This window comes from Equus asinus, chromosome X, assembly GCF_041296235.1.
Source record: "Equus asinus isolate D_3611 breed Donkey chromosome X, EquAss-T2T_v2, whole genome shotgun sequence".
In the NCBI taxonomy this organism is placed as follows: domain Eukaryota; kingdom Metazoa; phylum Chordata; class Mammalia; order Perissodactyla; family Equidae; genus Equus; species Equus asinus.
Window position 1 is genome coordinate 39,379,729 of NC_091820.1, and position 12,100 is coordinate 39,391,828.

The 12,100-nt window shown below is 51.6% G+C and overlaps 1 protein-coding gene across 19 annotated transcripts; it reads right to left on the bottom strand.

The window, feature by feature from the left end:
- Positions 1-69: 69 nt before the first annotated feature.
- PORCN (porcupine O-acyltransferase) lies at positions 70-10,441 on the bottom strand. Of its 19 annotated transcripts, none has more exons than XM_044763827.2 (16): positions 10,270-10,406; positions 9,845-9,957; positions 9,438-9,501; positions 8,022-8,214; positions 7,665-7,708; positions 7,088-7,269; positions 6,877-7,007; positions 6,744-6,761; positions 5,458-5,472; positions 5,232-5,357; positions 4,976-5,076; positions 3,881-3,966; positions 3,729-3,792; positions 3,537-3,622; positions 2,393-2,503; positions 70-506 (listed from the first exon to the last, which is right to left on the bottom strand). In XM_044763827.2, the coding sequence occupies exons 4-16, from the start codon at positions 8,135-8,137 to the stop codon at positions 405-407; spliced, it is 1,182 nt and encodes a 393-aa protein (XP_044619762.1). In that variant the 5' UTR covers positions 8,138-8,214; positions 9,438-9,501; positions 9,845-9,957; positions 10,270-10,406; the 3' UTR covers positions 70-404. The 19 variants fall into 19 exon arrangements, with proteins under 19 accessions (XP_044619762.1, XP_070358330.1, XP_044619758.1 ...); XM_070502229.1 differs by having other exon boundaries at positions 9,438-9,610; XM_044763823.2 differs by lacking the exon at positions 9,845-9,957 and having other exon boundaries at positions 10,270-10,435.
- Positions 10,442-12,100: the final 1,659 nt, after the last annotated feature.

Genomic DNA, 12,100 nt, shown 5'->3' on the forward strand with positions numbered 1-12,100 from the left:
TATATCTATGCTGTGCCCCCTTCCTCACTCACACCTATTCCCCACTGAGCAGTGAAGAAAGAGCCTTTTGTATATTTCCTACTTTTATTTGACAATAACAAACTGTATATAAAAAGGGAGAAGGAAGGTGGGGAGACCCCGGATCTCCCCCTCTCTGCTTCCCCAAGCATCCCCCACCCCTATGCCCCAGCAGGGACCACCCCCTTCCCGCCTTGTGGTGGGGTGGGGATCAACAGGCATGGAAATGGTGTATGTGTGTTTGTGTGTGTGTATGTGTAGGCGTGTTGGGGGGGCAAGGATGGAGAGGGGTCAAGAATTAGAGAGAGGGCCTTCCCTCATCCCCCATCAGAGCTGGCACTCTGAGGAGGGGTCTTGAGGGAGCTGTGAGGGTCCACAGATGTGCCTCAGCCTATGAGACGGTAGAAGATCCAGCATCCAAAAGTGACCCAGTGACTGGCCCAGCTGAGCTCTGACCACTTGTGGACAGTGTATGCCATGCCGTAGCCCTGTGGGAGAGAAAGAGGTGATGGTTCCACTCAGCAAGAACAAAGAAGGTCTCAAGAAAACCCATCCTTTGCTTAAGGACATTTCTGTGACTCCATGGTCACCCTAGGTGAGGCTCGAGAGAGGAGACTGGGTACATATGAAAGGTAAGCAGATTTAATTTTTTTCTTTTGTGTTTTCTTCTTCTTTAAAAATCATTTTAAAAACAAGACAAGGCAATTCCATTCTCTGACCAGCACTCTCCCTTATATATAAAGAGCTCCTGGAAATCAATGTTTTGAAAAGACAAAAATTAGCAAAGGAGGTGAGTAGCCCATTCTCAGTAAAGGAAAAAAACAAATGGCTCTTAAACATATGAAAAGATACTCAGCCTCACTCATAATCTTCCTCCTCTCAAACTGGCAAACATATCCAGGATGTGTGAGAGGCACTCTATTAATGGGGCCACAGGCACATTCACACACTGTTGGTGGGAGGGCAAAAAGGTAACTCCTCCATTGCAACCATCAAGAACAGATCCTACAATTCTGTCTGCACCTGTGTGAATCCACATGGGTACAAGGGTGTTACTTGCTGGAGCATCATTTGCAAAAGGAAAGGACTGGAAATCACCTGGGTGTCCACCGATAAGCAACAAACTACACTGTGTCATGTCTTCACAATGGAAAAAATGAATGAGGACACTCTATGTACTAAAGCAGAAGATTTTCAAGTTATTATTATGTGAAAAAAGCAATATGCAGAACAGTGTCATTCATGTCTTACCTTTAGAGTAAAAGCCAGCAAGAGGGAATTAAAATACATTTTTATATTTGTTTATTATGCTTCAATTTTAGAAGGATATTTTAATAAAATGAATAAAAGTAGTCACCTGTAAGAGGACAGGGGGTAGACGGTAGGAGCAAGACTTTCCCCTGAATATCTTGAATACTGTTTGGTTTTTGAACCATGTGATAGCATTAACTATTAAAAAATTTTTTTTTCCTGCTCTTTCTCCCCGAATCCCCCCAGTACGTAGTTGTATATTTGACTTGTGGATCCTTCTAGTTGTGGCATGTGGGATACCACCTCAACGTGGCCTAACAAGCCGTGCCATGTCCACGCCTGGGATCCAAACTGACGAAACCCTGGGCCACCGAAGCAGAACGCCTGAACTTAACCACTTGGCCATGGGGCTGGCCCCCTATAAATGTTTTAATAAGATAAAACAAAAACTTTAAAAAGAAGCCAAACTCAGATTTTGCACACTGAACCTGAATAAAAATTAAAAACTGTTTTTAATGACAAAAATAATATAGTTTTATTTTCAATTAAAAATAAAAAATTTAACTAAAAGAGAAGCAAAACCTGGATCCTATATGAGCCACATGAATAAACATTAGTTTTTAAATTGTTTTCCATTTAAAAAGGAGTAAAATCTGGAATGTGCATACTCCACATGAATAAAAATAGTATATACATTTTAATAGACATTTTTAAAGTAGAATCGAGTTTGCACACTCGATCTGAGCCAAAATGTTTTTAAAAATTAAATAAGAAACCTTAAAAATTCCATCTAAACAAAAATATGAAATAATTTTTAAAAAAGTAAAACCTGGGTTTTGTACTACATCTCTATAAGACAAATTTTATAAGTAAAATAAACATATTTTGCACACTTCACCCAAATAAAAGACCCCACGGTGTGAATCAACCAGAGGGACAATGGGGAAGAAGGACCGAGGAGCACTGGCTGCAGGAGCTACAGATACATGACACGAGGTCCTCATGCCTCAGCCTCCCCACCTTTGTCCTCGCGAGGACACCCCTGGAGCTCCCACAGGAGCTCCAGGCTCCTATGAACAGGCAGCAAATCCCTGGGGAACCCCCAGCCCAGGGCCCCACTCACCTGCTCCTCTGTGGTATCGTCCACATCGACATCAAACAGGGAGCCCAGGTAGGCCAGGTGGAAGATGGCCAGGGCCCCAAAGAGCAGGTTTAAGGCTCGCACCCCCAGGCCCTGTGGAGGACAGATGGATATGGTTGGCAGCTGAACCTGCTCACTGTCCCTGAGCCCCACCTGGTCAGGGGAGCCCAGGGAGACGCACAGGGTGCAGTGGGTCCCAGAAATGAGGATGTCTAGGGTACTCCCTGGACTAGGAAAGAGATGATTCAGATCTTCCGGTGGGGGCTCAAGGGGTATCCAGGGATGAGGGTACTGTTAGCATGAGGGCATCCAGGTTGAGGAAGATGTGAGTGTTCAGGCAGAGGAGGAAAAATGGTGGGGCTTTGAGTTTGGGGGTTTATGGTGATAAACATTGGTTGTCAGGTGGGAGACAAATTTGAGATTGTCCACACTTCTTATTGCAAACAGAATGAAAAAAAAAACCAAACAAAAGCAAATGCCCACCATGACCTACTGGGCCCACCACTCTCCCCCGACTCTCCCCCTCGCTCACTCTGCTCAAGCCACACTGGCCTCCACACTGTTCCTCAGATTCCAGGCCCTCTCCCGTCTCAAGGCCTTTACGCCCACTGTTCCCTCTGCCTGGAATGCTTCCCTCTGTCACCTCCTTCAGTAAGGAACTCAAAAGTCCCCTCCCTCTTTAAAATTGAAACCACTCACCCCCTGATACTTCCATGCCCCTTTCCCTTATGTATTTTTTTCCTTGGCACTAATCCCAATCTAACAAATGATTATATTTTACTGATTTATTATTTACTGTCTTCCCTGTTAAAACGTTTGTCCCAGAGGGCTGGGACTTTGGTCTGTTTTGTTCACCGCTGTGTCTCCAGCCCCTAGAACCATGCCTGGTACCAGCAGGTGCTCAATAAATGTTAATTGGGGGGAAATAAATGCCAGGTGTGTAAACAGGAAGTGCTTGATAAATGTGTTAGAGAAATGAATGCCAGTGAATAGAGGTGAGGTTATGGGGATGGCTCAGGCACCAGAAGAGTAAGCTGGGCACCCTGAGACAGATATAAGATGGAGACAGAAGTAATATTTTTGAGGAGGAGTGCTGGGCACGAGGTTGCCCAGGCTGAACCCTCACCAAGCGATGCTGGTGTGAACAGTCTGGTGGGCACCGTTTGGACAAGACGCAGGCACTGAGGATCCGAGCCAGGCGCTTCCGGAGGACTGGGACAGATGGGGGAGGTGAGGGGTCAGGTTAGGCTTGGGGGATGGTGGTTGCAGTCCCCCACCAACCTTCCATCCCGTCTGCTGGGCTGGGCTCTGCACTCACCGTGCTCCACGTAAGTGATAAAGGCCAGGGACAGCAGCACCGCAGCCAGATGGAAGCTGAAGCCCTGGGGGAACCAGGTGGGTTGGGGGGATGAGGTACGTGAGGAGGAGGCTCTGCCGCCCCGCCCAGCTTACCCCCTAATCCCCCTCTACCCTGCTCACGTGCAGGAGGGCGCTAGCTGCATAGGTGACCAGCACGGCTGAGAAGGTCCCCAGGCGGAGAGCATTCTTGAAAACATCTGGAGGGGCGAGATACAGGCCAAGAGTCTCCTGAGATCCCCCCTGCCCTTCCTGGGTGCCATAGGGCAGGGTGAGGCGACCCGCAACCTGTTGGAGCCCCCAGGATAAAGTCTTTCTAATGGCCTCAAACTTCACATGTCCGAAACCTGATCTTCCCTCCCAACCTACTCCTCCCAGAGTCTCCCCAAGTTCAGCCAACGTCAACTCCACCCTTCCAGCTCCTCGGGGCAAAAACTCCAGAATCACCCTTGATCTGTCCTCTCTCCACTCCCACAACCAAACTCTCAGCGAATCCTGTCAGTTCCACCTTCAGAATTTATCCGGAATCTGACTTCTCCTGTCCGTGTCCACTGCCGCCACTGCCATCACAGGCCTGGACCACTGCAGTGGCCTCCTCACTGCTTCTGCCCTCGCCCCATCCCTGTCTGTCCTCACAGCAGCCAGAGAGTCCTGTTATAACCCAAGTCAGCCCATGGCCCTCCTCTGCTCAGACCTCTGCCATGGCTCCCTCCTCATGGTCAGCAATGCCCTCCAGGACCAGGATGTCCCCTTTTTGACCTCACTTCCTGCCACTGGCCCCCTCATTTTGCTCCTGCCACACTGGTCTCTTCCACACTGGTTCCTCAGATGTGCTAGGTATGCTTCTACCTCAGGGCCTTTGCACTGGCTGTTCCCTCCATCTGTTGCACTCCTCCCCTACATATTTGATGTCACCTCCTCAGTCGGACTTGCTGGGGCTAACTTATTTAAAATTGCAACCCCCCTGCCCATACTCCTGCTAACACTCCCAGATCTTTACCTGCTTTGTTTTTTTTTACCATAGCACTTATTACCACCTGAACTATTGTGTATTTTTTTTCTTTTATTATCTGCTCCCCCCATAAAAATGCCAGATCCACAAGGGCCTAGCACACAGTAGGTGCTCAGTAAATGTTTGTTGTATGAATGTGTGAAAGGGCCTGAGCTGAGGACTCCCAACTCTCTTAGAGTGGCGTCTTGGTGACTCACAGTTATTTAGCCAATAAGACATGGGCAGGTTCCAGCTCGTGACAACTTCGACCATGGACCGGGGCAGTTCCACGTTCAGTGGCTTGGACACTGTCAAGTCCCTATGGGCAAAAGAGACACACAAATTCATTTGGGAGCTCAACCCATCTGACTGCCACACTTTTGTCTTGGCTGTTCCTTTTCCCGGGAACCCCCCCCCCCCTGCAGCTCCTCTAGGCAGCACCCTGTGGGAGAGGGGCCCCCCGGCCCTCCCCACCATTCCAGGTGATCCTTCTCCTCGGTGAAGCCAGCCCCCGCCAACGTGGCCGTGGCCTCGGACAGAAAGCCCACAAAATAGTTGCTGAAGTGGAAGGAGACAGCACTCTCGTAGGCTCGCAGCCACCTGGGGAGAAATGAGCAGGGCAGAGAGGCATGATGCCCAGGCCCCGGCATGACACCCCCCCCCTTATGTCAGCATCCCCAGCCCCACTCTGTAGACTCACCTTACCATGGTGCCCCTAGGGCCCCCAGGGGTCAGGAAGGCAGCAGAGAAGAAAGAAAAGAGAGTCAGAGAGGCCCTGGAGGCTGGCCTGAGTTACTCGTAGACAAGACAGACAGAACCGTGGTAGCAAAAGAGGTGCACTGTGACAGTCATACGCATACAACACTGTCAGTTAGGTTCATTTGGCTCAAACAGACCCAGGAGCTGCCCCGGAACATGACACAGTCCCACAGCCTCCCCTGGCCAGACATCCAGCCCCAGCCACCGTCACAGGCCTGACCTCACTGCCCCACCCCCTGACACAGCCACGTGGCCAGAGGCAGACACTATCGGACCCCCAGCCTCGCAGCTCTCTAACCTGACTCGGTGACCATAAGACACACAAAAGTCCTTTAGTTAGGCACAGAGACCATCAAGCACCCGCTATGCACACACACATGATTCTGCACTCAGGATAACCACCCTGTCAGTCATACAGTCAGACACAGTCAAAAACAGGCAGCGTCCTGCACTGGAAAAAGCGGAGGTTCTGGAACCAGGCCTAGGATTAATGCCTGGCTGCTTAGCTGGGTGACACTGGGCAAGTCACTCCACCTTTCAGAGCCTCATTCAGCATCAGACACAGTCAGCGGCCAGTGAGTGGGGGAGGGAGTCATACAATCAAACAGCCGGATGGAATCCTACAGTCACACCAAAGGCAGATGGTTGGTCCTGCAGACAGGTACAGGCACACAGTTGGTCACGACTCCACCAAGCAGCCACAGAAGGCAGACCCACAGGCAGAATCCAGCACAGATAGGCACACAACACGCGACAGCCAGACCCATTCCCAGCCAGAGTTGCAGATAAGCCAGACATGCAATGACAGCTACGCACCCCATCCTTGACAATGGCACAGCCAGCCAGCCAGCCAGAACTCCAGTCCCACACAGGGAGTCAGTGGCTGATAGCCAAACAACCCATACACACCCCTAACCAGAGTCACAGACAGATCAGCGTCACCAGCCAACACATACTTGTCACTCCCCATTGCAGCTAAGTAACTTGTTTCTAATGGTGAAACAGCAGAACAGATGGATAGCCAGACATGGTATGTGTCAGAGTGTCAGTCATATATGGAGTCACAGAGCCAATCTTGGTCCAAGAACAGCCACAGACAGACACTCAGTCTCTGTCTAGTCACAGGGTAGATGGTCAGACAGTCTCAGACTTCCAGAACCCACGGTCACAGACTGTGCCCCCACCCTCCATCAGCCCCACTCGCCCTCAGCACCTGCCCTCATTTACCTGGCTTTGCGTTTCTTGCTGTAGTAACAGAAGATAGACAGAAGCATTAAGAGACAGGCTCAGAGCTAGGGAGACCCCAGGTCCCTACCCAACCCCCTCACTGCAGGGCAGAGGCCTCAAAGGCTGTGCTCACTTGCGAAGGAGGCGGTCACCATCGAGGGGGATGAAGTATGGGAAGAGGTAGGGGCCCACACAGGTGGACAGCACAAGGCACAGCAGGGCCAGCGCCAGGCTCCGGGCCACCTTCTGCAGCCATTGGCGGCTCTGTGGGGATCAAGGCTCCATGAACACTGCCCCGTGGTGGCTCCCACAGTCCCTGCCCACCTGTCCACCCAGGACCTCACCAGCGGGCGGCCTTGGACAGCCTGTAGGTAGCTGTGGAAGGATATCCAGGGCCCAAAGACGATGGTGCCCACAAAGTAGAGGTAGCCCATGAACTCCACGGGTGAGGGCACCGCACCGACCTCGCCTCGGTCCAGGTCGAAGCCCAAAGACACCGCCTTCATGGCCACGATCATCTGGGCCCCTGTGTGTGGCACCCACAGTCAAGTGGACAGGTATAGTACGGGTCAGCATGGGGAATGGGAGCACCAGGTGAGAGGTGGTAGGAAAAGAGGAGGACAAGGGTGAACAGGTTGGCATGGGATCAGACAAGCAGGTAAGCAAGTAGGCCCAGGACCGGCAGATGCTCTTACTCAAGAGAGTCAGGCACATGCATGAGATGGGACAGACAGATGGGGCCGGGGGGCGGGGAGGCATGGTAGGGAGAGACACAGACATAAGGGGATCTGAGGCCTGCGTGTCCAGTGGAGTGGGCAAATGAGGGAGAAGAGTGGGGAAGGGAAGACAGGGCTGGGGGAGTTAGGAGCTGGGGAGTGGGGCAGGAGGGCTGGGGCAGGAGAGAGGGCCAGGGCTGCCTACCTCGCATCTTGTGCCACGTCACAGTGTCCACCATGTGCATCTCACTGAGGAACAAAGGTGGTGGTCTTGGCCCCGTGACCCCTATGGCCTCAGAGACCACAAAGGGGGAACCAAGGTGCAGGGTGGGTTATACCATGCCCTGTTCTGCACAACCTCACAGAGGAGTAATTCTTCAGGACTCCCTACTCCAGGGGAAGCCCAAGTCCAGCCTGTCCTGTACAGCCTTTAGAAAGAACAAGTCTCCCAGATTCCCTCCTCCAGGAACCCCCCACACCTGCCCTGTCCTGGACAGCCTCACGAGAAGCAGCCTGGGGGCCCACACTGTGACAGTGTGGGGATGAGGACTCACACCCATACCCCATGAGTAGGTAGATAAGGATGGTGACGGAGAGGAAGACTCCGCGATGGGAGGAGTGTCGGCAGAGGAACAGCACGAGGTAGCACAGGAGGCTGAGCAGCACGACCCAAACCATGTGCAGCTGGAAGAAGTGGTAGAGGCTGAAGAACCCGCCTGCCACGGTGCTTGCGTGCTTCAGGTAGGATGGCAACCCTTCGGGTGAGAGACAGAGAGAGCAAGAAAGGCAAGTCGGGTGGCTGGTAGGAATTGGGGGGCAACCTGGGCAGAGGGCACAGCCTGGGCAAAGGCCTAGAGGTTGCAATGTGGTGGGATTGCAGGGGGCCCAAAGCAGGTGCTGGGGAGCTGGAGAGGTGGCCGGGCCGGGGTTTAAAGAAAAGAAACATCTATAAAGGGCATTTTGGGAACCCTGGAGGAAATCTGAATATCAACTTAAATTGGACAATATTATTGCACGCAGAGTACATTTCTTGAGGGGTGATGTTTGAGGCTGTGGTTATTAGGGGGAGATGTCCTTGTTCTTGGGGGGCACACACTGAAGGATTTGAGGTGAAGTGTCAGCAGTTTGATTCAGGAAGGTGATAGATAGATAGATAGATAGATAGATAGATAGATAGATAGATTAGATAGATAGATAGATAGATAGATAGATAGATAGGTAGGTAGGTAGATAGAACTAATGTGGCAAGATGTTGACAGTTGGAGAATCTGGTAATGCATATATGGGTGTTCATTGTACGGTTCTTTCAATTTAACTTTTTGGTAACTTTGAAATATTTCCAAATGATAAACTTGGGAAAAATAAAGCATCCACTTAAAATAAAAGGAAACAAAAAGGAAAGTGTAGAACCTTTGAATCTCAGATTTCCCAAATTCTCAGCATCCTATAGGAACCTTGGGGACTTGGAATCTTATCATTTGGATATAGGCTTGCTGTGATTGTGGAAACATTCCAGAATCCTAGAATCTAGAAATGTCATCATGCCTTGAAATCCAGAATGCCAGCATTTTGGAAGCTTAGAATGTGAGAATTTCAACTTGTCAGAATCCCCAAACCCTGTAACAGGGTACTTTGGGATTCCATGACCCTGAGACATCAGTATTCCAGAATCTTATAACCTTGGGATGTAGACATTTCAGGATCCCAAGATCCAAGAACCTCAGCTTTCCAGAATCCCATAACCCAGGAATACTGAAAGGCATGGCTGGGCATGGCAGGATGTGGCTTCGTGTGGTGTGGCATGGCGTGGCTGGGTGTAGTAGGATGTGGTGTGGCTAAATGGCACTTGGCCTGGTAGGATGTGGTGGGCTGGACATGTCGGAGCCTGGCTTGGCTTGGCAAGACATGGCAGGACAAGGTGTGGCTTGGTATGGATGAACGTGGCAAGTGTGTGGCACATGGTGTGGCAAGCACTTACCGAGCCTCCAGAGGAGGCGGCAGGCGAGGCAGATGGCGAGGAGCAGCCAGATCTGGTCAAGGCCCTGCTGGGCAGTAGGAAGGAGACAGCCCTGCAGCAGCTGCTGGAAAAATTCCTGGCGGCTGAAGGTGGCCATTGCGGACCCCTATGGATGGATGGACAGATGGACAGACCTGCCAAAGGGGTACACAGAGGGAGCCCAGATGTCCACGGGGCAGACCATGCTCAAGGGATGGACTTGAGCACTCAGATTTCAGTTTGGGGCTGTCCAACCCATGTAGAGACATGGCCCTGGGGGCCTGGGAGAGGGTATGAGTGTCAGGTACATTAGCCTGAGCTGCCAACTGTGCATATGTGGGTGTCCTGGGTGCACACACACAGCCCATGACCTGCGGTGGATGAAGGACCTGTGTCTCTTGTATGCTGTGAACAGTCCGGGTCCAATGGTGATTGAATGGTGTACATTCCAGGCCCGTATATCAAATGGCAGGGACCCCCTGGTTTCCAAGGTAGATTCACTCTGTGTGGAGGGCAGACAGGGAGATCCTGTGACACTTGGGGGCCGTGTGCATCTCTCCTTTTAAGGATGTGGGGGTGTCCTGTATCCTCCGCACGCTTCATCTCACCCCCACCCGACCTCCTGCAGCCGCCAACAAAGCCCTGCCCAGGCCTGGAGGCTGCAGGGAGGTGGAGGTGGTGGTAGGGGGCAGAGCAGGAGGGGGAGTGGGAAAGGTGATGGAGGGGGGACCCAGGACACGAGCTGCAGACCCGCACGGAGAGGCCGGCTCAGGATGGGAGCAGTGGAACCGCGCGCGCACTACTGAAGACCTACCTGGCAGGAAGGAAGCCGCGGTCCTGGGGGCCGGGGACGCACCACCGCCGCCACCGTCGCCGCCTCCTCCGGGCAGCCTCCCCCGCAGGCCGCAAGGCCGGGACGAGCTGCGGTTCCCAGAGCGGCGCGGAGAGCGGGCCCTTTAAATCCCGGGGAGGCCCGGCCGGCCGGCTCGGCCAATGAGAGGACGGGAGCGGGGCGGGGACAGTGAGGAGGGGGACCTAGGGAAGGAGGAGCGGGAGAGCGAGAGGAGCGGGGCGCCAGAGGACGTCCGCGCGCCGAGCTTTCGCGCCCGCACCTTTCCGGCCTCTTGGTGTTCCAGCCCCGGAACGTTCGCGTCTGGAGGTCTCCTGGCCGTCCAGGAACAAACTTTCGACTCATGCAATTCCTAATCCTCGGAAGCTGGGATGGGAAAGATGGGGGAGGGAGGAGGGAAAGCCTGTTCCCCCTTGATGCTACCCCGCGCGCGTGCTCTCCACGCTGTCGTGACCCCGTTTCACGGATGGGAAAATAAACGGAGATCTCTCCTTCCCCATCCTTTGAGGGAACTAAAGGAATTCTCACTCTCCCCACCCCCCAGGGACGGGCCAGAAACATTCAATAAGTACTAATTGGGTCACCTAGGAGCACGAATTAGGCGCCTGTGCTTCCCCTAGGGACTCCTTGTGAGCACTTGGCTTGTCGTTGAGAACTGATTTACCTGCGAAATTCCCCACCGGACTCACCGCCGCACTGAGGGTAACTCCAGCAGCTGGTGTGTTCCCTGTGAACCAGGAGGCTAGTACGGAGCACCGATTGGGAGCGTTTATAAAGCATTTACAGCGTCCTCAACAATGGTTTGAATTGGGCTCTACCTGCACCAACACTGAGGATTTATGCAGCACCTGCTCTCTGCCTCCCCTGCCCTGCAGTGTGCAGTGTCTGGGCACTCCGTTCTGTCCCTAGGCTGATGAAGGGCCTGTTTTTCCAAACCAACATTTACTGGGCACGTACTGCGTGCTTAGCTACGTATGAGGTGGAAGGGAGAAGGAAGCCCAGGTCAAGCTGGACCCCACTGTGACCTGAGGAGCTAAGGAAAACAGGTTCTGATCAGATTCAAGCCCGCCTGTTGGGAGCTGGGCAAGTCATGCCCGCTCACCGGGCTTCAGTGTCCCTTTCTGTTGAACAAAAGAGTGGGATTAGCAGTTCTTTGCTTTGAAATACCAATGGCAATTGAAGAGGAATGTTTGTGTCCTCTCTTTTTTTTTTTTAAATTAACATGAAGTTAAATGGAGTTTTAACTCATAAATTAATATTCATGTGTTACAAATGAAAAATATTTAACAGTGAGAATATATATAGTGAATAAATTACATAGGCCAGATGCACGAATACTAATTCCTTTCCTTAACAACAGGACACAGGTCATGAATTTTATGATTTAGACTTCATTCTAATTTTTTTCCTCACTTTTCAAACACACCCAAGTAGAGTCAACGATGACCCACAGCACGTGCGGGAAATATTTCCCTTAGTTGCAAGACATGGCATTTAAAATGGGAAGATCTTCACTATGCGTGACCCTGAGCTTCACAGACTTGATTGTTTCCATCTAGTCTTTTGATGTGTGTGACAAAGAACTAGTGTCTAGATTCTAGAACATATAAAGGACACCTACAAATCAATGAGAAAAGGACAAACAGTACACTAAAGAATGGACAGGGGACATGACTAGGTCATTCACAGCAGAAGACTCTGAAATGGCCAGTATGTATACTATATGAAAAGATAATTCCATCTCTTTCGTTATCAGGGAAATGCAAACTTAAAACGATGGTTTGATACCATTTCA